Here is a 23,873-nt window from a genome sequence, read left to right as displayed (position 1 = left end):
GTTTAGGGTTTAAACCGACTTTATTTCCTTTATTTTAGGTTTAGGATTTTGGGAGTCTATGTTTCATGTTTTATTAGTCTTAGGGTTTTAGGGTCTATAAATACATGTTTATAGCTTCTAGAAACATCAGTTGTTGTTTATAAATAAGTTCTTATCAATGAGAATACTCAGAGTTAAGTTTATTCCTCTTTTTCTTTTAAACCTTAGATAGACTCTATTGTTTTGAGAAGAATTTTTAGATCTTTGATAGACTCAAGATTAGAGTTATTTAATTGTTGCTTATTGGTGTTCTTCGCTACAGCTCACTAAGTCGGGCTGCATGAGATTGTAAAGAATGAGGCACTGGAGCAGCCGAAAAATAAATGAAATAACTATATGTAGTCATGGCAATTTGAAATAACTATATGCAGTCATGGTATAAGTACGTGAAGATTTGAATACGCACAGGCCAGCCTGTGTGCGATACAACACAGGCTCGCCCAAACAGCCACAGGCTCACCACTGCCACAGCCTCGCCTATGTTGCACACAGGCTCGCAGCAGCCAGGCTGGCATACACAGGCTGAAATCAGTTTTAATTAGTTGACTACACACAGGCTGAAATCAGTTTTAATTAGTTGAAGATTAGTTAGAAAGAAGTTTTCTTCTTCTGTTAATTCAGTTGTACATAACAGTTATTAGTTATTCATATGGCAGCTTGTATATGATATATATACTGCAAATGTACAAAGAACAAACTACTTCAATGCAATATACAGAGATTTTCCTCTCAACGTTTTCTCTGATTTCTCTGTTTTCATGTTTGTATTGCATTGTTGATACATGGCATGTAGTTATTTCAAATTACAACTTTTTTTTTTTTTTAATGAAATCTCGCAGTTCTTTTATATTCTTTCACTCACACACACGCAGACACAAAAGAAAAATGAAAAGGAAAAGAACGAAGGCAATCAATCATCATGGCTGTGATTGACGAGATCAGAGATGCTCAAGGGCTTCGCTGGAGAAATCAACGAGAGGCTGTGGAACTTGTTGGTGTGGAAGGCCTTTAGGAGGAGGCTCTTTTCTTTCTTCCCCTACTTTGTTATCATTTCTCTGCTCTAGATCTTCCCTGTCACCAGCGTGGTCGAGAACTTGTGCCTCATTGAGATCTTCCTTGGCTGCCTTGTTCTCTTGAAGCTCCATGACTTTTCCGTTCTTGGTGTCCATGCCTTTCAATTCGACAATGTTGATTAATATTCTTTGCTTAATTGAGGAAGGAAACTGTGTACATATATGGAAGGAGTGATACGTGTAATGTTCCTACACATGTTGGCTCTACGTGTTTGAGGTATGCTGATTGCTGAGACTACTTATCCACCTTTCATTTCATCCCAAGTGACACGTAGAGTGTGTGTATAGTTGCGGCAACACTTTTCTTTCTTAAAAACAATTAAAACAATTAAAGGCTAAAAGGTCACGTGCGTCGCATAATGACTTGAATTATATCCAAACAAACAGAAAAACTTAACAATTGGGCTAAAGTGTCGTAGTTCGAAGCAAATTGGAAAAATGTTACGTAAGATCAACTCAAAACAAATACTTTGATTTGAGTAAAGTATATTTTTCCCCAAAAAGGAATAATAAGAAAGTATAAATGGGGAAAGTCTAAGATAATAAGATACAACAGAGATGACGTGATTTTGGTGTTGAGAGTCAAAAGTTGTCATGTTCAAATCCTCTATGCTTTGAATGACGGCATCTAGAAGTCCTCATTTTTTTAGTTTTACTGAATTTTTGGACTTGTATTCTTCTTTTTCTTCTTAATCAGAATCTCTGTTGTATACTTCTTGTGTAATTGGTTGCATATCTCTGAGATTGATTTCCATTAAAAAAAAACACAGTTCAAGCAATAGCTCGCTAATGAACATACGGAGATCGGAGAATGAATGAAGCCATCAAACCTGGGTTAACACTCAGAAGTGTAGCCAAAAAATGGTCTTGAGTCAAGCCAAAACAGCCGCTTGAACTTTAAATAACTGTGCATACAAGCCGCCCTTGAGAAGGAGCTCTGTGTGGTCACCCATCTGCACATGCACAAATCAAATATACATTATGACTATATGAATCCATGTTATTATAGAAATTAGGCCAATCTTGTGCATAGTGGATATCACAGGGAGACCCATAAGATGAGGCCCCGAATTCTTCTAAGAATGTCACACGAAGTACTAGTGGTAAGCACATGCAACTATGAACTGACCACGGCTTTGGTCCAGTCCACCATCAACCTAAGAGCAAAATCTTCAACAAGACAAGCCAAAGATTCAATCCTAAATAAAGTAAAATGGCAGAGGAGAATAAATAGGGTCTGGAAAAAAACCCTAGCATCTCAAGTTAATCAACGCTACAACAAAAAAGCTTCTGAAATCTGACATTTGGACACACACTTCACATCCTACATGATCCTCTGCAGTGGACAATGACAATAACATAGTTATCTTGAATACCGAAAGAGCTCTAACCTCAATGACTCGACCACCATCCAGTACCATGATTCTATCAGCAGCTTTAATGGTAGAGAGCCTGTAAAATGTCAGTCATCATAATAAAAATTGTCTCACAATTAAAACTTCAAAAAAAGAAAAAAATCGAAAAAAAAAAAGGAACTGAAAATGACCTATGTGCTATGACAATGACAGTTCTTTTTCCTTTGATGTCATTTCTGAACGCATGAAGAACCCCCTAAAGATAACAATATCAGAAACAGTGAGCTAGCATTTACATGCATATCATTTCTCCTCTCTTTTTTTCTCTTTTGTAAAACAGAAATTAGAGAAATTGAAACTGGAAAGTACTTACCTTAACATAATGTTCACTTTCAGAATCTAGAGCACTGGTGGCTTCATCAAGGATCAGAATAGCAGGATCTCTAAGAATGGCCCTAGCAATAGCAATTCGCTGCTTCTGTCCCCCGCTCAGTAAATTATCATCAACGAGGGTATCATAACCCTCAGGAAGAGATGAGATGAATTCATGAGCATAGGCCTGCTTAGCAGCCCATTCTATATCTTCCTGTTCAATGTGTCTAGAGCAACCATATCTAATGTTTGACTTGATGTCCATATGAAAGAGATGGGGTTCCTGTCTGAAACAAATATTTTTAGATTATAGTTGGCCATCTTCAGTATGCCTTTTAGTTTATGTGATCTAACCTGTCCAACAAATCCAACTTTCTCTCTCAGCCACCCAATATCCAGCTCTCTTAGAGGGAAACCGTCAACAAAAATCTGCAATTCAGAGGCACCTTTTACATAAATCCAATAACCATAAATTTACTAGTACTGGCAGAACTGTGTCCGGGAAAACACTACCCAAAGATAAAAGAAGCTCATTGTTAGCAAAAGTTGTTCTCTATCGTTCTTCTGTTGCTTTCACTCAACAGAACAAATATATCAAGTTTAAACCACAAAGGATATGAAGGACAAAAAGAGGATAGAACCATCAGAATCTAGCTTAAAGACAACTTTATCACATTATAACATTAGTTTCACAATCTAAAGACGTCATTATATAGGTCTACCCCCATCATACTGCATTCCTGTTTCCATCCCAAAAGGCAATCAAGAAGAATAGGAATCAGTCAAATCTTCAGATGGTCCAAAAGGTTTTCAAAATTATAACTATCAAATTTGAAAGCTAATATAATATATATTGATATGCTTTCCAACAATAAATGAACAGGTCATTGGGAATCAAACCATATTCATACTTTCGAGCGATTCCCTCACACGTTTGCCTTGCCATATGAGAGAAATAAAGGCTTGTCATTTCTATAATCTCCAAATGATCTGACATACAACCATTTGCAATGTGCTAATTGGGGTGTAGATAAGCAATACCTGGAAACTTAAGTTCCAAGGCATAACTTAAACACACATCAATCATTGATAAGAAGAATTATAGGGTGAAGTGTGTTGCGCTTGTTCTTTAGAGCATATTGACTATTGTCCAAGAAAGAAAGAAAACGATTTTAGAAAATCATAACTGATTTAGTAATAGGTCATTAATCCTTCATTCGATATAATTATTGATTTTATTTAAAGATGCTAAAGTGAGATGCAAGAGTAATTGTAGCTTACCTGACCACTACTTGGCTCATAAAGACGAAGCAAAAGATTGACAATTGTGCTTTTTCCACTACCACTTGGACCAACCTAGGCAAAATTTAGAAACACAGACAATCCTTAAATCTTTGCACCAGCGTCATGAGGAAGGTATCATACAAGCAAAGAAATTTCTTACAATTGCAACCACTTCATTTGCTCGAACAGAGACATTTATGTCTTCTAGAATGGGCACCTGTTCCAATGTCACTAACTAGTGAGTCCTTTATGAGCTGCAAAGAACTCGTAGGTCTTTCATTTTTCTCGTTATGAAATTATGTGATAGGGAAAGTGAATTTACGTAACACAAAAAGGAAGATAAATTAAACTCAATTTAACCTAGAAAGGCATACCGTTAACCTTGAAGGATAGTGAAATGATACATTCACAAACTGAATATGTCCCATTACCCTCTGCAACTTCACCCCTATTGAAAGTGGGACATGCCATTACAAAAGTTACAAATTTCTTAGAGCGATTCCCATAGATGAAAAACAAATATTAAATTGAACCAAAAGCAAATCATCACATTAGAACTAGAAATGCTGAACTAAAATTCACAAAATTCTGGCATATTCTAAGTCTAAATGCATCAGGATTCACTTTCCCTATTCAATGTTTCTTCAAACAAGGTAAGCATTACCTTAAAAAAGCAAACAGATGTTGCATTATAGAAGATAACATAAAATGAAATATTTATCAAAACAAATTCAAGAAGAAATCTCATTTTGCACAATAGTGATAATTGTAACTAATGTATAATAAAGGTATGGACCTTGGTTTCTACAGCATGTCAGATGAGGACCCTAAACAAAATAAATCATGATTAAGGCTCAATAATCAAAAAAATATTTACAGTTCCACTGGACACAGAGTGCTTGCCTTTCGATAGAAATTGGTCACTCGGCAAGAGATCTATTAACTGGAAGACCTTTTCACTAGCTCCAACGGACTGTAGTAATGATGATAAATTATCTGTGAGCCTCCAGGTAGCATAAATTAACCACTCACAGTACAATATATACTTGGTAAGTTGTTCAGGCGACACATGACCACTCATAATTGACATTCCTCCTAATAGTAGCGCAATGACCTGTAAAATGTAATTTGTCAAACAGCGTGGAAGTCAAGTTCCAAATCTTCATTTAAAATGCAACTTTTGCAATACATCCAGAAGCATTTGCTTTTAGTCAGGGATGTTCATTACAAAGTGTATGCATCTTGGACACCCTTTTTTTAATAGTACCTCCCTTATACTTGAGTTGTACCCACTTTTATTTTCCTTAATTACTATATTTTTTCTTTTGAAGAGTTTTTGAAACAGAAATAAGCTTTAATATTTTTGTAATGTATCAACAATCAATTAATGAAAACACTCTTGAAACATATACATTTGTCAATTTATGTGCCCTAGATCATGTACAAGAATTTAACATATATCTAGCCAATTTCTTAAATTATCCCAAGTGAGGATCTTCCTTAGAGTGGCAGACCAGGCAAAGAAAGCCACTCTCAAAGAAACCTTGCTCTACCATATACTTCACGTAGGCCTCTGGCCATGATCAGTTCTATAGATTACTCAGCAAGTTGGGCTTTACGGATATTCATTGTATTTCAGACTTCCTTCTATCATTTTTGCATCAATCCAAGAAAAAATAACATCGAGTTACAAAATTATTGGTAACACTCAACCCAACCCAAAAATCAGAAGTTTTGAACTCCCACGTAAGAGTGCAGCGTTTCATCACCTATTACAGTTATTGATATGGAGCAAGTGCACTGGTGCTACAGATTCATCACAGGGAAGCTCCACCCATAATTACTCCAACCCTGTAAATCCCATTGTTTGATATGACTGGGATACTTTCGAGAAATAGGATACTTTTGGGGCCAACACCAAATTTCTTCAATAAAAAATGTGGTATTTACTGATCACAATATCATTGTTTGGATCATGGTATAGCTATAAACCACCGTTTTTGTTTTTTATCTTTTCTTGGGGGTCTTGGGTAGCTAAATTTAGTGAAGGATGGGCTACCCTTTCAATGCTACACACCCATTTATCTCATCTTATGCATCACTACATTAACATGAACCTGGAGAAAACTAGCATTTAACCCAAAGCTGATGATTTTTTGATAAATTAAAACCGAGCCAAACCTGTGTTGAACGATATAGCGTATTGAAACTCATATTCCACAATCCATAAGCCACACTTTCTCGAATGTTTATAAAAGCTAACCTGTCCAGCCATTGCTTGTACCTAACACCATATAGGATGGATCACTAGGGGGAAGGAGGATCATGAAAATAGGATGCTTAATGGTAGGAATTATTACCTTCCAAGTTCTTTCCTTTCAGTTCCATAAACCTGGACAGTTCTCATTAAAGAAAGTGTTTCTTGCGCAACCTACATACGAAAAGAAGAATAAATGAACATACTCAAAAATTATTCAAGTGTCAAAACTTTCAGAAGCAATATCGATCAGTTTTCTGCCTATACTTCATTGGCACCAGCAGTGAACTCTTGGGTTAACTTTGCAGCTCTCTTTTGGTACCTGTTAACGAGGGAAGGTTTTAACAATGCCTTCAAACAATCAAGAGGCTAGTAAAAGAGACACCCTTATAAGCAGAAGGTGAAAAATCTCAGTGCAACAGGAAGCAATAAACATTTGAGTTTATGCATATAGACAACGCCTCTATCAAGGAAACAATTTATTTATTTTTTGATAAGTCTATCAAGGAAACAATTTATGAGTTACCCTACAATCAGTGATACAGAGAAGATCCTCCGTATAAAAGATGTTTTAAGAAAGAATTTAAATGCAAATTTTCACATGCAGTTATTTAACTAATTTAAGCCCTTCCTTTCTGATGACCACTGTCTAAATCTGAAGGAAGCTATACATTAAAGGCATAACACAAATGCTTTTTTCTTTTTTCCTTGAACTGGACATTGTAAAGTTCCACTCTTAAAACAAAAGAATAGATCCATTAGAAGTATCCAGAGTAGCAAAAAAATTTAGATGAAGGATATCTCTCCAAAAAAAAAAAAGATTTTAGATAAAGGATTTTGTCCAGACATATCAAGAATGGATACTTTAGGAAATCAGATGCAATAAAAAAAAGTTAATGTGTTCCCCTAATCACAGTGAATTAATAGGAAGGAGTCAAAACTCCAACATTTTTATAAATAATGATAATTTAACAATTTATTGGCATAACTTCATATGCATGCAAGGATTATACAAGACTTAAATCCCTTCATCTATATTGTTTGAGGATATGATCAGACCAAGAAAGCTCTTGTAGCAAAGAAAAAGCAGGGAGAGCAGCCAGATAGGAAACAATACAGGGATCAGGACAACTTGAATACACAAAAATAATCAGTACATCACTTTACAATAACAGATTTCGTGGAAACACAATCTCGAGTTTTAAAAGACTAATGTGCTAGGCCTATGAAGTTGAGAGAAGGTGCAGATGCGTACGGGCCATAAAACAGAAAGATTGTAGATAGAACAAAGCATATCACCAAAGCTGATAATGCAAGAGGCCAAGATAAAGTCAGCAGATTGATCAATGCACCTGTCCCCTACACATAAAAATTTAACCATAAATTTGACTCTAACACTGAAGACACGTTGAGGGACACAAAAAAGTATTTGATAATGACTGCAACCTGAACAGCATTGCGTAATATCAGGTGAACATTATTCCCAATAACATGAGACAGTTGCTGACAATCTGCCCCAAGCCTGCTCGTCAAATCACCAACTGCTTCTCTATCGAAAAAGGATATATCCTACATTAAAGATAACACCAACATAGAGTAATATATTGAATAAAAAGCAGATACAACAAAGAGTTCTGCCAACATAGATTGCTTGAGAGATGCTCATGGCACTTCATATGTTACAATTGCTAAATAAAGCCAAACCTGAAAAAGAATTGATGAATATAGAGTTTCCCTGAGGCGCTTAACCTGCAATATGACATGCGGAGCATCATGTGATGTCATATTCACTATGTCTGTTGTGATGTCATATTCACAACAGACCACAGTATCTACAGGTACCAAAAAAAAAGAAAAAAAAAAAGGAAAAGAATAATGCATTCTTCGAGAAAGAACTAAGATCAACATACTTACCAAGATCATATTCGCAATTCCAAAACAGCCACTTCGCAGGCCACTGAAATTCCAATGAAATATAGTAAACAACCAAGCACCTCAATAAAACAAAGTTTTCTTCCGAACTAGGTTAGAGGAAATAATTTCAGTCTTTTAAATTGGCGTCTGTCCTTAAAGCATGTGATTTTTGTTTGCATAGAATCCTATGCATTTTTAAAAATGGGGATCACATGCTCTATTAAAAATGCATGTAATTCTCAAATGCTTTAAGGACATATGGACTAGGCTGGAGCCCGGAGGAATTTCCTCCGATCCAACTTAAAGGAAAACTTTGTCCACCTCAAAACCAAACGTTATATAAATAGCTCAATTACAATTTCCTGTACTTTCCACATAACCTATCTTGATATAAACTCTATCCAAAATAAACAAATTATATGAATATCAAATGTGCAGGCAAGTTCTAAAAACTGCACTCATGCTTGCCATAATCCCAATCAGTTTACCAAACTACTCGAGGATATGATGATTCCATGATGGATTGCAACTTTAAAGCTGCTCAAATCGTTAAGATGCCTCTAAATTTTCGTCATTGTAATGTCAACCCACCATTATGCCTTACAAATTCATCATTACGAGAAGTAGCAAGTCTCACACAGTTGGGCATGGCGATAAGTACGACGATTGGGAAACAGATTAAGACCTTGCAGATAGCCTGATTACAAACTTGTGCATTGTCTATCTATTATTGATGTTAGCCGAATTTTGACTATAGATGAACCAACCTGCATATCCCCGACGTGAAACACAGCATAACTAAGAGCTCTGAGCTCCTAGAGAACACCATGGTCTCACCACTCTGTGCAGAAAAGATAGAAGCAGCCAATACACTTGGTATTGATATCTCTGAAAGCGCAGCGATGACTAAGGAACCAAACGCAACAAAAACAAGCCATCGATCACCGGCAATCAATTCCCACATTCGACGGAGAGCAACCATGACAGTTATTGGCTTCGCCGCCGTAATATCTACATGGTTGTCCTCGCTCAGACTCCACCAACTGCCTCCAGGTAAAACCGACTGACCAAAACGAACCCAGTTTTCCGGCTCCGGTAGCACCGAGTTTCGGATTTTGAAACGTGGGCGTTTTCGCTTGCCGTTTTGGAATGTGATGGAAAATGGGGATTGGGGTTTGGTTTTAGAGGTGAGAATTAAGGTTTTTGGGTTGTGAACTGAGAGAGGCTTTCTGTATGGGAAACGGAGGGTGGTGAGAGAGGGAAGGTTGGACAGGGAGATGGCCATAGAGATGTAAATTAGAGAAGTGCGGAGCGTCGTTTTGGCCCTTTGGGGAACTTGTAGTAGCAGCCGCGAGAGAGAGGGAGGGAGAGAGAGAGAGAGAATTGAAGTCTTAAACGGCGGTGATGGCGGAGCTTATACGTCAGTCGTTTATATAATAAGATTGTTCGTCTGCACTCTGCAATATGCCAGTGCGCCTCTACGGTAATTTGGCACCGCCCTACTCGTAGTTAAAAAAACATGGAAGTTTTTAAATTTTCGTAAGTAGTTTAAAATTAGGAGAAAGACTCGAGTGCACATTTTCACAGCGTAGCAATAAAAATTATTATTATATTTTATATTGATTAGTATTAAATTTTAAATCCGATTATGATTGCTACTGTTACAATGTAACAAGTATATACTTAAAAGTATGATATAACACATCGATCTCGTATTTGAAATATGAAGAGTATTTCACGTAGAGTATGTACTTTATAAAGATAGGCATGAATGATAAGTTTCACATTATCTATTACTAGGTGAAACTAAGCTTTATAAAAAATTATAGAGAAACTCCAAATTAACTTTCTTTTTTTTGATAAAAGCGTAAATATTGCTAGCGTTTTTTTTTAAATCGTTACAAATAAAGATTTGTAAACTGGACCCCGCCGAGTGGATTGAATATTTGATGCCATATAATTTAGGAAAATTTTCATTTATTCTTTTGAACTATTATGGTTTTTGTAATGTCGCTTATCACTTCCAAACAATTATTAATTGTAATGATGCTTGTTCGATGTTTCGGTTCCTTTTAATTTTCTTCCCATTAAAAATTTTTGTTAACTCCTGACGGAATGAACAAAAATGACCAAAATACCCAATTTATAAAATATGAACAAAAAATGACAATTTCATAGACAACTAGTGAAGTTTCCTTATAATTTATGCAGAAGGGTGCACTAATACTATTATGGAATATAGATTGGATCTTTCTCTCACACGGACATACGTTGTTCTTCTGTTTCCGTGATGGGCCATAAATAATAAATTTAAGGCAAGATGCCCTTTTTAATAGGTGTGATTGATAGAAAGTGCGTTTGCATCTATAAATTAATGGAATACATAGATTGAAAAGGACTGGGCGCCTTGTTTGCTCACAATCATGCTCCCATTTTTTTGGCATTGATGATTAAACAAGTTGTTAGAAAATTAAAAGCCCATATTCCTCACCCACTCAAAGAGCAAGGAATAGCAAAAAGATGAATTGTTTTCGTACAATCTTTACTTCTTTATGTTGATTATGATTAGTAAAGATATGGAAATATATCTTGGGGGATCTAGACCTACTCGAATTGCAATTTAGAGGTGAGTATTGATTCGGTTAGTGTCAGTAGGGGCATTTTTGCCTACTCAACCCTAAAAAGCCGGTTAAGGTTAATTGATAGTTGGTAAATTGTCAATTATGTTAAGATTTATCAGTTTCCTTATAATTACATAATTAGTAAAAGTATATGCTTTGTAAATTAAAAAGAATAAGTAAATCAATAGAACATAGATCAAAATGACAACTACAAATTAACTGGACAAAATAATAAGAAAATCTAATAGGTAAAATCCAAATTTTACTTGAAAAATTAGTTAAGTCGGTTAACTGACAAAAAACGTTTTATACTACCTAATGAACTGAACCAACGTTAAAATAATATTTTTATTCTGCTTACCGACCACTAGAAGAAGTTGGTTGGTCGAACAGCAAAACATGTATTGAAATTAGACTGGTAGATTCCATCAAGAGCTTGTTTCAATTGCCTACCTAAATAAAAATATAAATTTTTAATAATGTGCTGTCTGAATTGTTAAATAGGAGAAAGTCCTTCTAGATTTCCCCTTTAGGACAGCCCACCCAAAATTCCTAAAATCTATATCCCTTAAATATAGGGACAGATAATTACAGGAATAATTACAAGGATACCGATCGCAGATGATTCCGTCCATATATCTTGGTGTTCTAAAAGGTAAGAGCCATTTTTAGTGGCTGCAAAATTTTGATTCCTGTATTTCGACGTGTCGTTTTAATTTCCATTCCCGCTTACAGTGAGAGAGGATCCAGAGGAAGCCTGGGGCGGTTGGATGATGTGTAAGAATTTAGAAGTCCCACCCGCCTCTCAAGGGCGTGTAGCCGTGAGTCAAATGGCGTTGGAATTTTTGCCATCGTAGAAAATTTGCCCAGGAATTAATATGATTAAATATTGAAATATAATAATAATAAAAAAGTCTAAAAATAATAATTTAGATATTTCTACAGGAAACCAACAAATAAAAAAGGTAAATCAGAAAACAAGGTGCTACTTGTTTGGCTTCTTAGCTTTTAAGAGAAGCCCTTTTGAAGCTAAGCACGAGCTACAACATTACTTCAATCGAACAAGAACGTGTATGACACGTACTCCAAGCGGCGTTTTAAGCAAAAGCGGCTCTTGTCAACACCTCCTGTCTTCTCTCTCTCTCTGATTACAGCCAAGAACAAAGACAACACGAATGCTCTCCAAACTCGAGAAAAGCAGGAGGAGGAGAAGAACTCCTTGAAGAACAGCAACGAGAGAGAGAGAGAGAGAGAGAGGCGTAGAGAGATGGACCACATGCTATGCGATGAACTCCTTGAAGAAATCTTTCAAAGGCTTCCACCATCACGCACTTCATCTCTCTCGGTCTCTTTGGTCTCCAAGCGCTGGCTCCACCTCTACCGCACCTCCAAGACCTCGCTCTCTCTCCGCCTCACCCCTCACAATTCCACAATCCCCGCCTTGTCTTCCCTCCTCTCTCACTACCCTTCTCTTCTCTCCCTCTCTCTCGTCCTCTCCTCTGACCCCACCACCGCCACAACAACCACACCCACCACTTTATCAGACCACCTACTCCTCAAACTCTGCACCTTTTGTATCAAGCTTCATACCTTGAGGTTCTTGGCTGGCCCTGTCTCTCTTTCCTCTCTGAATTCTCTCTCTTCAGCCTGTACCCGCCTCACCTCTCTCTGCATCAATCTCTCTAGGCCTATCTTTTTCAGTTGGGTTGTGAATTTTCCTGCTTTAAAAGAGTTATCAATCCTTGTATGCTCTGGGGAAGGCCTTGAACAAGAAATTGAGTTTGCTAGGGGTTATGGGTTGTGGGAAAATGAGGATTTTGATGCAGGACTGGGCTTGGAGAGTCTCTGTTTATCAGGAATTCGAGCAGACGATTGGGGCTTGAGTTGGCTATGGCGGAGCTGCAAAAAGCTGAAGAAATTGCAGCTACGGAGCTGTGAAGGTATTGGTGATGGAGGGTCTTTCTCGTCTTTTGTTAGGTGCTTACAGGGTCTTGAAGAGGTGGAGCTCAGGAAATGCAGGAGTATAGTTGATGTGGTACTGTTGAAATTGGCTGAGAATTCCAATTATCTGAGTTCTTTATTGGTTTATGATGGTGGCAGCAGAGAGGGTCTGCTGCGGTTCATTAGCCAGTGTAGGTGCAATTTACAAAAACTCGATCTTCGGTTGCCTCTCGACCTTAATAACGATCACCTGTCCGCTGTTGCATTGAATTTCAGGTGTCTTTTGAGTATCAGGCTTCAAAGTTGTTGTCTTGTCACTGGCGAAGGCCTCAAGGCTCTAGGGATTTCCAGGCGTTCTGGGCTTGAAGAATTGGCATTGATAAATTGTGATGTTGTGGAACGAGAACCGGGGTTGCTTGCCGCGCTGGGGCAGAATTTGAGGCAATTAAGGAAATTGGACTTGTCTTATAATGAAACGTTACTTGATAAGGAGTTTATTTCGATGCTAGTTTCGTGTAATGATCTTATTGATTTGAGGTTGAGAGGGTGTGTAAGGCTTACCAATGCAGCCCTGGTCTCAATGTTTAAGAGTTGCAAGCGTTTGGAGAATGTTGATATTATGCACTGTTGCAGGGTTGAGGCTGAGGCTGTGGAGTTGTTTGTTCTGAATTCTCCACGCTTGAGACGGGTGCAGGTTGAGGAAAGCAAGCTTTCGGATGTTGCAAGGACATGGGCATCGAATAAGTTTATTGAGGTTGTTGTTTAAGTTAATGTAAGTTTCATGTGAAACAGGTACATACTACATCACCACTTGTCCCAAGTGTGTTTGTAAATTTCTGTTGCTTATGTCGTGGAACACAAAGTGCGACATTTGGCTCAAATAATTATGTAAATGCAATTGTTTCAAATGCTTTATCGGTTCTTCTTTGGCATGTTTCACGCTACTCATACATCTTACCTTGGATTGAATACAAAATCTTCTGTTTCCTTTTTCTCTAAAGGTTCTGTTGGTCAATGCTTTAGGCGCAAAACATGTTCAATTATGTGGATGATTGAGGCCTATTCTTTTGCATAATGAAGGGGTACTTGAATTCTGTCTGGATGATGTAGTTTAACATATCCACTAGAGGAAGAAAAGATGTGAAGAAACTTAATGGATATGGAGGCTTAGAAAGAAGAAAAAAAATCAATAAATAAGTGGCAACAAATTCATATACTTTACTTGCTGGGTTCATTAAGAATAGAATTCTAGGTTATGGTTGTTTAGGGTTTACTGATAATTAGATCCAATTTAGTTTTTACAATGGTGGTTGTTTGGATGTAGATATCTAGTAAAGAGTGGAGAGAAATGATGCAGTTTATTAATTCAATTCCATTGTGGTCCATGGCCGGTGCTAATTCTTGTAGATGCTTTGTGAGTAATAGTGAAGAGAATGGTTGCTTTCAACTTTCAGAGATGGGCATTCTTGAATATCACAAATATCTAGTAGAACATTTTGTGCCTATTTTTACTTGTACTTTGGAATGGTTGTGCCTCAGAGTCAGAGGTATGCTCTCTAGACAGTTCTGCTGAAAAATGACAAAGATCATAAATTTGATCAGCAAGGAAAGTAGAATCATACAGTGTCTTTTTGGCACCCATCCATCTTGATTGAAGACCCAACAGTGGATTTAAACTTATTAGGACTATGAAATTGGAAATCCTTGAAGATTTGCTGGCAATGGAATTTAAGAGGGCAACAACTCAAGATAGTCTCATGTCTCACCTACTTTCTTTTTGGAGAACTTTTTGCTTTACATACTGCAAACACAGAAAGGAATACTTCTTCATTTTTGCTTCTATTGCCCAGTGATTTTGTTTTGGGTATGCAGTTCACACTCTAGGCCACTTGGCTTGCTGGGTTGCTTGCATTTTTGCAGTTATTGGCAATTCCATCTCCTTGGATATATAATCTCACAGGATTAAATTATTTAATTAATATTTGAACAAATTCATTAATGCTCCATTAAGTTTTGATCACCAAACCTATATATAATAGTGGTTTATGGGGTTGCTTGCTAGGCACCGACACTAAGAGCTTGTTTGGGTGTGCATTTGAAGAACCTAAAAGTACGTTTAACACTTAAAAAGTTTGTTTGAATAAAAAAAAAAAAATACATGTTTAGTAAAAGAAAAATTGAAAGTGTTTTTAAGTGTCTAAGAATGCCCAAAACACAATTTTGGTAAAAGCTTAAAAATGAAGTTATTGCCAAAAAAACGTTCTTTTGACTTAAAAGTTATATTTCTCAAATGCAATCTCAAACAAGTTCTAAATAGACTAGCTTTCTGCTGTGTATCAATGCCTTCAAGTGTAGTGGTGGGGGTCCTTTTCATACATGAGCAAAACCTAACTCATCCACTTTTTCTGATGCTTTTTTCTGCTTTGAAGTTTCACTATCTAATACAAAAAAAGCGTCTTCCTGTTCCTTTCAATCATTTATGGTACACATCTAATTCCTCTTGTTCCCCTTTTATTTATTTATTTAACTTTTGCAAGAGAATAAGAAAAAAGAAACAGATTAAAAAATAAATCTACAAAGTTTTTCTCCAATTGAGTTTATTAAATTGATAGAGCATATGATTCTCACTTAAATCACATGCTTTGTTAATCTTATTAAAATTCTTTAGCTCTTCATTGTTAATCATTTAGGTTTTTTTTTTTTCTTTTTCACCTTTATGTGTATTTTTAACAGGCCCATAAACATGTCAGGTTTTACAACCAAGGTGGTGGCATCTTCCATTTCAGTTGCTTTGAAATGTCTTTTTGACCTTTTTCTCTTATTTTATGTTCCTTTTCATGCTGATGTTACAACAAAACCCTCTCTTTTATTTGGGAGTCCATGACCTACAAAATGGGAGGTTGTCCTTTCCCATCAGTTTTTTCGTATGGTAATTACTGGATTCAGATTCTCTCAGATTATTAGTAATTCAGGTAACAAATATAAAAGAGCTTCTAAAAAATTTATCTGTCTTACAAAAAAGTGAACATTAGCAATACGAACTGCAAAATTATCGATGATCTAACAATTTAGACAATAAAATTGCTGAAAACCTCTGTCGGTAATACTCTCCCATCAAAGTTTTCATCATTAAGATGGTTCCAACTGGAGCCCTTAAATCGTTGTCCCACTATCAAAAGCTAATTGAGCTTCAACTTAAAAGCTTTCCCCAACTCCACCGACTCCCTTACTTTAAGCGCAATCACACAAAAGCCCATTTTTCCATATCTAATGCTTGGGATCCGTGGAACCTAAGTAGCTGGGCCGACCGAACCTTGCGCTTATTGCTACCAAAACAACTCTGGCCCAAAGCCCACTTCATTATTTTGGCCATGCTTTCCACTCCACGTGTGCCTCTGGCACATTGGTTTTTGGACCTAGCCACTCGCCAGTGAATATCCAGAGTTAGCCAGCTGGTCTAAATAGAGCTGACCCAAGCCAAGGGCTCCTATGTTTTTTTTTAGTTTTTAATTTTTAATTTAACCAATTTAATATCTGAAATTACGGAGATTTTAAATATAATATTTTATTCCTTTTTTTCAAATAAATGATAAAATAATATAAAAATACAATTATGTCTTTTTTATTTAATTTTTTTAATAGAAATGATACAATTGTATTTCCACATCATTTTTTTTTTTTTTTGTTTATTTGAGGAAAAATTCGAACAACAGTTTTAGCCTTGGGTTTAAATTTTTTGTAAATTCGGGTCTTAAATTGAGCAAATCGAAAATTGAGGTCTAAAAAGGTGAGATCGAGAAAAATGTAGGGGGTTTTGAAATATTTTCCCTAAAAATAATATCTATTGTAAATTGTAATATAAAAATTCAAAGCGTGCTGACAATGAGAGGGGCGTATATGCTGACAGGTCAAAATATAGGTAAAGTATGGGGCCTCAAATCAAATTTGATTTTTTTCCTAACCGACGTGTAACTGTTGATCTTCTATGTGCTAATTGTTGAGGGCCTTGCTCTTAGCTCCACTTGCAAACCTTTTCATTTTTCTTTCATTCCTTCCTTCCTTTTTCTACTTTTTTTTTTTTCGCCGCGGTCAAAGAATCTTTGGCCTTATACTACTGTCATATAGTTATGATATTTAATACACTCTTATATTATTACCATACAATTATAATGATGTAGTAGTAAAAATCAGCCATTAACTTTTATTTTTACAAACTCTTATTGATTTAAATGTTGATTTTCACTGCTACATCATCATAATTATATAACAATAGTATGAGAGTTTACTAAATAACATTACTTGATAAAACAAATAACATGCAATCAGGTGTACATACTAACCGAAACAATAAGAAAACAACAACATAAACAAAACCAACAAAAGAGTACATTGTACTTGGTAACATTAATTCATAACAAAACTAGTTTTAACGGTTTCATGAGTGAAATTGTGAATGCGGCTAAAAGCACTCATAGTCGCTTTGGTTTTCTGACTAACTTTAAAAAAAGCTGAAGGGATAGAAAAAAAATAGAACAATCAGAAATGACTCGGTACTTATTGAAAACACTTTTTTGCTTTTAAATTTTTTTAAAAGAATTTGTTTTTTTTTTTTTTTTTCTCAAAATCATTAACTATCTAAATTTAAAAACAAATATTTTTCAAAACACAAAATACTTTTTAAGCCTAACTTTGATTAGCACACCCAAACCCCCATGATCCTCTTGTTATATTTGTCAAAAGGAAGAAAAAAAAAAGTACACGCACAATCAAAGAGATCAAAAAACCTTGAATTACATTGCAAAAACAAAATCAAAAAGTCAATTAAATAGACGGCCTCGGATAAACCTAGAATCTTTTGTTGTCCTTTTAACCCATCACGTGGGTACCCACTTCAACATAATTTCAACCGTCCAGATTCATTCCCCGGTACCCAATTTGTTAATTTCCACACGTAAAAGAGGAAATTGCTGACATGCCTGTTCTGAAAGGCTAGCAGCCAAAAAGACAAAAGAGATAAGCTGAGCCGTCACAGCCCGCTTTTCCCGGGCTACAACGTTTTTCTTTTGGCGCGAAACCAGTCCCTCGCTAAAACCCTAGAAGAGGGGTCTCTCAACTTCCCGCCAAAAGCTTCGGGCAGCTGGGGCAGCCCCCGGAAGTGGTGGGCTAGGGGGTGGAGTTTTGGGGTTGAGGTTGAGGCATGGAGGCCGAAACCGCGTAAAAACTAAAGTCAGCTTGGATGACCAAAAGGAACGAAAGTCGATGATTGATTGGATCAAATTGTGTGTTTGTGTGGGAAAAAAGTAGTCATTTTTCAACGTTATTATAGCAAAGAAGAACTTCGAATCTTTCGTCTTCTTAGGATTCCCTTGGAGCCCCATGTGTACATGTCTAAACCCATTTCTTCTTTCATACATTGGATTCCCTTCTCTTTTGCCTAAATATCTACTATTATTATACTCCCTATCTTTCCCAATTAATTTCCCCAATCCCTCAATCATGTCTCGCCTACTCGAATACAGGTGCCTACATTTCATTGTCCAATTAGCTTTCTTCCATTTATTATCCGAATTGTTCTCCTACCCAAGCAGGGGAGCTCCTACCTAAGCAGAAGGGCCACATATTCAGGCGGAAAACTCCTACTCAAACAACAGAACAAATAGAAATTCTTAATAATTTTGCCCACTTGACTAAACTAAGGGGCAAGCGGGCTAAATCATGTTCAAGTAGTTGGACCCTATAGGAACTCTATTGTATTTGTTGTCTTAATTGATAGCAATATGAACAACAAAATTACTTAAAATCTGAATCTCATAAAAGAAAGAACAAAATCCTTTGCTCCTACCCTTTCGATCTGTCACTGGTTCTCACATGTATTGTATTTAGTTTGTTCACTTATTTAAGCAGTGCAGGTATATACCTGGCCCCGAGAAGCCCCAGATATAATATGGTGCTTGGTATTTCACTGACTTCCATGTATTTTTGAGTGTTGTGGTTGAAGCCCACATGGGTATGTATTGTATTGTATTTCTCTAGCCTATGTAGCCAATAAGAATCTTTGTCTCTACTCAGTGCATAAATGTATTTAAAGGCCACATGTGTAGTGGTTGTACTAGAATTATGACTAGCTTAATTGATCCTTAGGTGGGAACAAAGTGACTGCCTAGCTATCTGCTTCCCAATTTAATAATCACAGGGTTCATGGAACAATGCTTGCTTTATCTTCGTTAATTTATTATGATTTATAAAAACCCTGGTTCCAGTCAAAATGCCTCAAGCTTAGGTTTTGGATCCTGCTAAGAGTAATGACATGGTTATGGAACAATGATACTCTGAAATGTGTTAAACAATTTGAAGTTAGAAATTGATATAATATGTAGAGTAATGTTATTTAGTAGGTTGTTATACGGCTGCCATACAACTAGATGATGTGACATTGTAAATCAACTTTTGGATGATCGCAATTTATATTCTCATGCTTCTTTTCGTAAAAAGCAAAGATTCTATCAACGGGCAACGAGTAAGTAACAATAATAGACACTACTTTATTCAATAGTAAAGTAAATAAGCTTTCTTTACAAAAAGTAAAGATAGGTTTATCCTCAATTTCTCTATAAAAGAGTAACAATCTCTTTTGTAAGGATCATCGAATGTAATATATGAAGAACATCTAGTAAGAATAGGAGTATTTTCTTTGAATGTATTTTTGTTCTGAAACTGATATTGGAGCTTAGCCCAATCCTCGTAAGAGTCAGTGAACGAGTTTGTAAGAATCATTGAATGTAATATAGTAAGAACATCTAGTAAGAATAAGAGTATTTCCTTTTGAGTGTCTTTGTGTTTTTTATGCATATCATGGTATTAGGGTGCTAAATGCAACTATTAGGCAGAGTACAAGGACCCCTCTTGACTGAAGAAAAGTCAAATGGTCAACTATATCATTACAGTGGTGTTAGGAAGATAAGTTGCTCACTTAGTTAATCCAGTTGAACAATGAAAGTTATATGTAGCTATGATTTTGTCTACATCAAATGAGATAATATTTTTTTTTGGGGGGGGGGGGGGGGGGGGGGGTCCCCTGGGTCTAACAAATCAAGATGTTAGAGATAAGGACTCGTTTAGAGCTTTCAAAAATGACAAGCAGAAGTCATTCACCAGGGCAGATTGGTGAAAAACAAAGTGCATTTCATCGACACTACATCACAAAAGATGTCATTTCCAAATGAAAGGATTGCTTGTTTTGGTGCTTTCATCCAATATGAGGATCCTATATTAGCTAAAGAAATTCCTTTCACATTTACCACTTCCTATGCTGAACCTAATGAGAATTTGATATCATAATGTCTTAGGTACCTAATTGATATATCAAAAGTTATATAGTTAACATAATGCAGAAAGTTAGGTCCTTAAACTTACTTTATATTAGGCTAGCCCAATCTAGCGTCTATACCTTAAATTGGGTAGCACCAGGATCATAACAATCTACCATGCTTTCTTGACAACGTCCACAACAATTCACTCTATGGCAACGTTCACTTCGGATCTAGTAGTCTTTTATTTTTTTGTGGTGGTTTCACTCAAGTACTAGGTACCTCTTTCCATAAGTAGTTCCCTCTAAAATTTGAACATGTGACGTGGTATCTGATACCATCTTATGTACCTAATCAATACACCAAAAGTTCAAGAACTAATGAGACGAGAAAAGTTGGCCCTTAAACCTATCTTATACTAAGCTAGCTCATACCCAAAATTAGGTTCCACGAGGATCAACACATACTGTTGGTGATGTATTTATTTTACTTAAGCCAGTACTGAATTTCCTCCCTCTTTCAATTATATTACACTTCAAAAAGTACTGAGACCAGCTTATGACTGCTTGCTGTCACTAAAAGACTAATTAAAATAGAGTTATTGCACATTTGAGAGGCAGGAATTCAGGGGATAGGGCTCCGAGTTTAAAGATTTGGATAATGACTGCTGAATTTGACACAGTTTGCAAGTGGTTTTGCAAGTTGTAGAGTCATAATAATTAATTGAGGCCTGATAGAGACAATGCATTGTTTAATTACAATTTGGTTACAAGTACAAAGTCTCTTTTTTAACTTTGTATCATCCGATTAAGTTTAGCTTCATTAAAAATCTTTAACATTATTGAGCCAAATGAATTTTTCTTTGCAAAATCTGCTGCTCCCCCAAAGGAAACAAGGTGAAGTAAAAGATATTCTATTCACAAGAAAACACAAAAAACACAATGACAAACAGCCAGCCTCAGGTGGCGTCCAACCACACCATTACAGTGACACTCATGCTATAATCTAATCCAAAATGACCACAATCTGACAAAGTAAGACCTTAATTGTTACTACAACTTTACTGTATGATTCCTCCTAATCCCTAGAACTATTGTTTAATCTGCAAAGAGAAGATTAGATTAAGCTTACTTCCCATTTCACTTTTAAGCAAATCCCTTGATCGTGCATAACATATCCTGTCAACTCCACAATAAACAACTTGATATTTGGTATGTGATAAACATGTTACATGCCTAAAGTCTTATCTAGCATCAATTTGCCATATCAAAGACCGAATTTAGGAAAGTGTCTTTGTCATCATGCGCTTGAAGTATTTAATTTGAAAGTTGTACCAATCAACCCCTCAACCCCACCTAGGATGCTAATCTACCACCTTATATTTGTTTGTCTTTTTATAATCAGAGAAGCATTACGAGGAACTTGGCTTTGCATAGAGTTCCAGGTGAGGTGGGGCATGTGAGTGGGACATAGAAGAAGATTAAAGAGAGCGTGGCAGAGCATAAAAAAGGTACTTGGTCTCTAGGGTGACGACCTGTGAGGTATTTGTCATAGTCAATCAATTGTGAACCATCCGTGCAGCAGCATCTCAGCCATGAAAAAAAAGAATTACTTTTACATGTGTTGCGGCAACTTTTGGCCACTTAGCTGGGTATTTATTCGTAATATGAAGTCTTATGCACACACCACACGTGTGTGTTTGTATGAAAGAAGTTGAGGTAATAGTTGGAGCCAATGGATCAAGAGATGAAAAATCACAAGTCATACAAATTTAGTTAAAGATATCTCTGATAATGATCATTGGGGAGAGAGACAGAGAGTTGATGAGTGGAGGAAAGCACTAATGTGCGAAGAGTCTTTGATGAATGATGAGTACTGCAGCAGAGATGCAGGCAGGACACGAAGCTGGTACACTGGCAAATTAACCTCTGACAGCCTTAAAAAAATTCAAATCTATGTAAACTGGTAAAGAGAGGGAAAGAGAGATCTAAGAGTGCATGTCTAAAAATTACCGTTAAAGTTTGTGTCAGCCATGTTTACCACCACCACCACATAAATAAACAATAATATTAAAGGCATAAAACAGTGCAAGTAAGCCATTCCAACACAAGCACCAACCCAAAAAAAAAAAAAAAAACAAAAACAAAAACAAAACAAAAACAAAAACAAAAACAAAAAAAACAACCTAGCAACTAAATATTAGCCTTACAAAATTTCAAATCTATGCAAACTGGGTAAGGAGAGGGAGAGGAGACAGAGATCAAAGAGTGCAAATGACTAAAACCTCCAGTCATTTTGTTTCACTACGGCACTATGAACAGTGATACAGAAAGCATAAAACAATGATCCCAACACAAACCGACCAAGAAAAAATAACTCATCAGTCATCAACCAAAGCAAGAAGCTTGAAAATCATATATAGAAACTTCTCATTACTGAAAACATGAACCAAAACTAGAATAACCATTTGCTAAATATCATATCTTCTTTGTACATCAGCCTCCCTCCACCAACCACAACAGAGAAGAGAAAGAGATAAAAAAAAAAAACCCAAATAGAGGAAAAAGAAAAGAAAAAGAAAAAAAACACAACAAAACCCCTAACCTTAAATCTAATTGCCAACTACCCTTAACTCTAATTTTTTTTTTCTGGGATTGACTAATCTCAACTCTCAGTTTGCTTTCTCAACATGGAGTTTGAAAACTGTCTCCAAATCAGGAGGAGTAAAGAACTCCCTAACACCATCAAAGTGGCATCTTGAAGCGGGCCGGCGCTTCCTTGGGGCTGGTGGGCAAGGGAATCTCTCTGGTATTCTCGCTTCTTTTGCTGTTGGGGTTGTGGAACGCGCAGCCTCGTCATCGTCTTGGCTCTCTTTCCCTCTGGCTTTTGTGCTTATCGGCTTCAATGAAGGTCGTACTAGGCCTCCATCCACTTGCAGCTTCTTTGAAACCCCCATATCCAAAAATTAAAAAAACTAAGCCTTTAACTGAAAAATTGAAGCAAACCCAACAAAGGAAACTGCTTTTTCCCTTGATCAAAACCACCCAAAACAAAGCAAGCACAGAGCAAACCAAAGTGAAGAGAAAGATGGGATTTTTGATCTGAGAATAAGAACAAACAAGGGGATACTAGGAGAATCAGATTGAAGAAAAAGATGGGTATTTTGTCTGAGAATCAGAACAAACCAAGAAAACAAGTTAAAGAGAGAAAAACTAGTTTAGAGAATCAGATTGGAAAGAGAGGTAGAGGAGGAATAAGAGAAAAGGGTCTTTCTTTGTGAGGCTATTCTTTGAGGAGGCTATAGAGAGAGAGAGAGACAGAGAGAAGTAGAAAGAAAGAAAGAAGAGAAAGAGTTTTTGTGGGAAAATAATAAGAAAGAATTTGTGATGGAGCAAAAGATGGTTCATAATATATTTGATTGAGAGATAGAGAGGCAAACCCGTGAGCTAAATGGACCGATTTGCTAAAAGCTATGCTCACCAAAACAAAATATAATACTGTAATAGAAGAAAATAAAAAAAGAGAAAGAGCTACCTGCCCGAAATGTTGCGGGCAGCCAGCCGAAACCGAGTAAACTTGGTTTTTTTGGCGCCAAAACTTTGGGCGATTTGGTTGGCAACGGCTCTTTTTCCCGCCTTTTTTTTAAGGTTCTTCACGTTTCCGATTATACCCTTTTGTTTGACATGGCTATTATTTTTTCGGGAATGGTG

At 36.5% G+C, this 23,873-nt stretch overlaps 3 protein-coding genes across 4 annotated transcripts; 1 reads left to right on the top strand and 2 right to left on the bottom strand.

The window, feature by feature from the left end:
• Window positions 1–680: 680 nt before the first annotated feature.
• On the bottom strand, window positions 681–9,670 carry LOC132180487 (ABC transporter B family member 26, chloroplastic). 2 transcript variants are annotated; one of them, XM_059593331.2, is made up of 18 exons: window positions 9,062–9,670; window positions 8,295–8,337; window positions 8,085–8,129; window positions 7,827–7,949; window positions 7,636–7,739; window positions 6,648–6,702; window positions 6,484–6,554; window positions 6,305–6,407; window positions 5,027–5,237; window positions 4,498–4,571; window positions 4,284–4,340; window positions 4,121–4,195; window positions 3,194–3,268; window positions 2,841–3,122; window positions 2,659–2,723; window positions 2,504–2,564; window positions 1,943–2,065; window positions 681–1,210 (listed from the first exon to the last, which is right to left on the bottom strand). In XM_059593331.2, exons 1-17 carry the CDS (start codon window positions 9,577–9,579, stop codon window positions 1,985–1,987), a joined length of 2,043 nt encoding a protein of 680 aa, XP_059449314.2. In that variant the 5' UTR covers window positions 9,580–9,670; the 3' UTR covers window positions 681–1,210; window positions 1,943–1,984. The 2 variants fall into 2 exon arrangements, with proteins under 2 accessions (XP_059449314.2, XP_059449313.2); XM_059593330.2 differs by lacking the exon at window positions 681–1,210 and having other exon boundaries at window positions 1,571–2,065.
• A 2,242-nt stretch (window positions 9,671–11,912) lies between these two features.
• On the top strand, window positions 11,913–13,788 carry LOC132180983 (RNI-like superfamily protein). The gene has a single exon (XM_059594008.2). The coding sequence runs from the start codon at window positions 12,183–12,185 to the stop codon at window positions 13,620–13,622; it is 1,440 nt and encodes a 479-aa protein (XP_059449991.1). The 5' UTR covers window positions 11,913–12,182; the 3' UTR covers window positions 13,623–13,788.
• A 9,046-nt stretch (window positions 13,789–22,834) lies between these two features.
• Window positions 22,835–23,119, bottom strand: LOC132182229 (cyclin-dependent kinase inhibitor SMR3-like protein). Its single transcript, XM_059595419.1, has one exon. The coding sequence runs from the start codon at window positions 23,117–23,119 to the stop codon at window positions 22,835–22,837; it is 285 nt and encodes a 94-aa protein (XP_059451402.1).
• Between the last annotated feature and the right edge of the window lie 754 nt (window positions 23,120–23,873).

This window comes from Corylus avellana, chromosome 5, assembly GCF_965113065.1.
Source record: "Corylus avellana chromosome 5, dhCorAvel1.hap1.2, whole genome shotgun sequence".
In the NCBI taxonomy this organism is placed as follows: Eukaryota; Viridiplantae; Streptophyta; class Magnoliopsida; order Fagales; family Betulaceae; genus Corylus; species Corylus avellana.
This window is presented reverse-complemented; position numbering and strand designations above follow the sequence as displayed.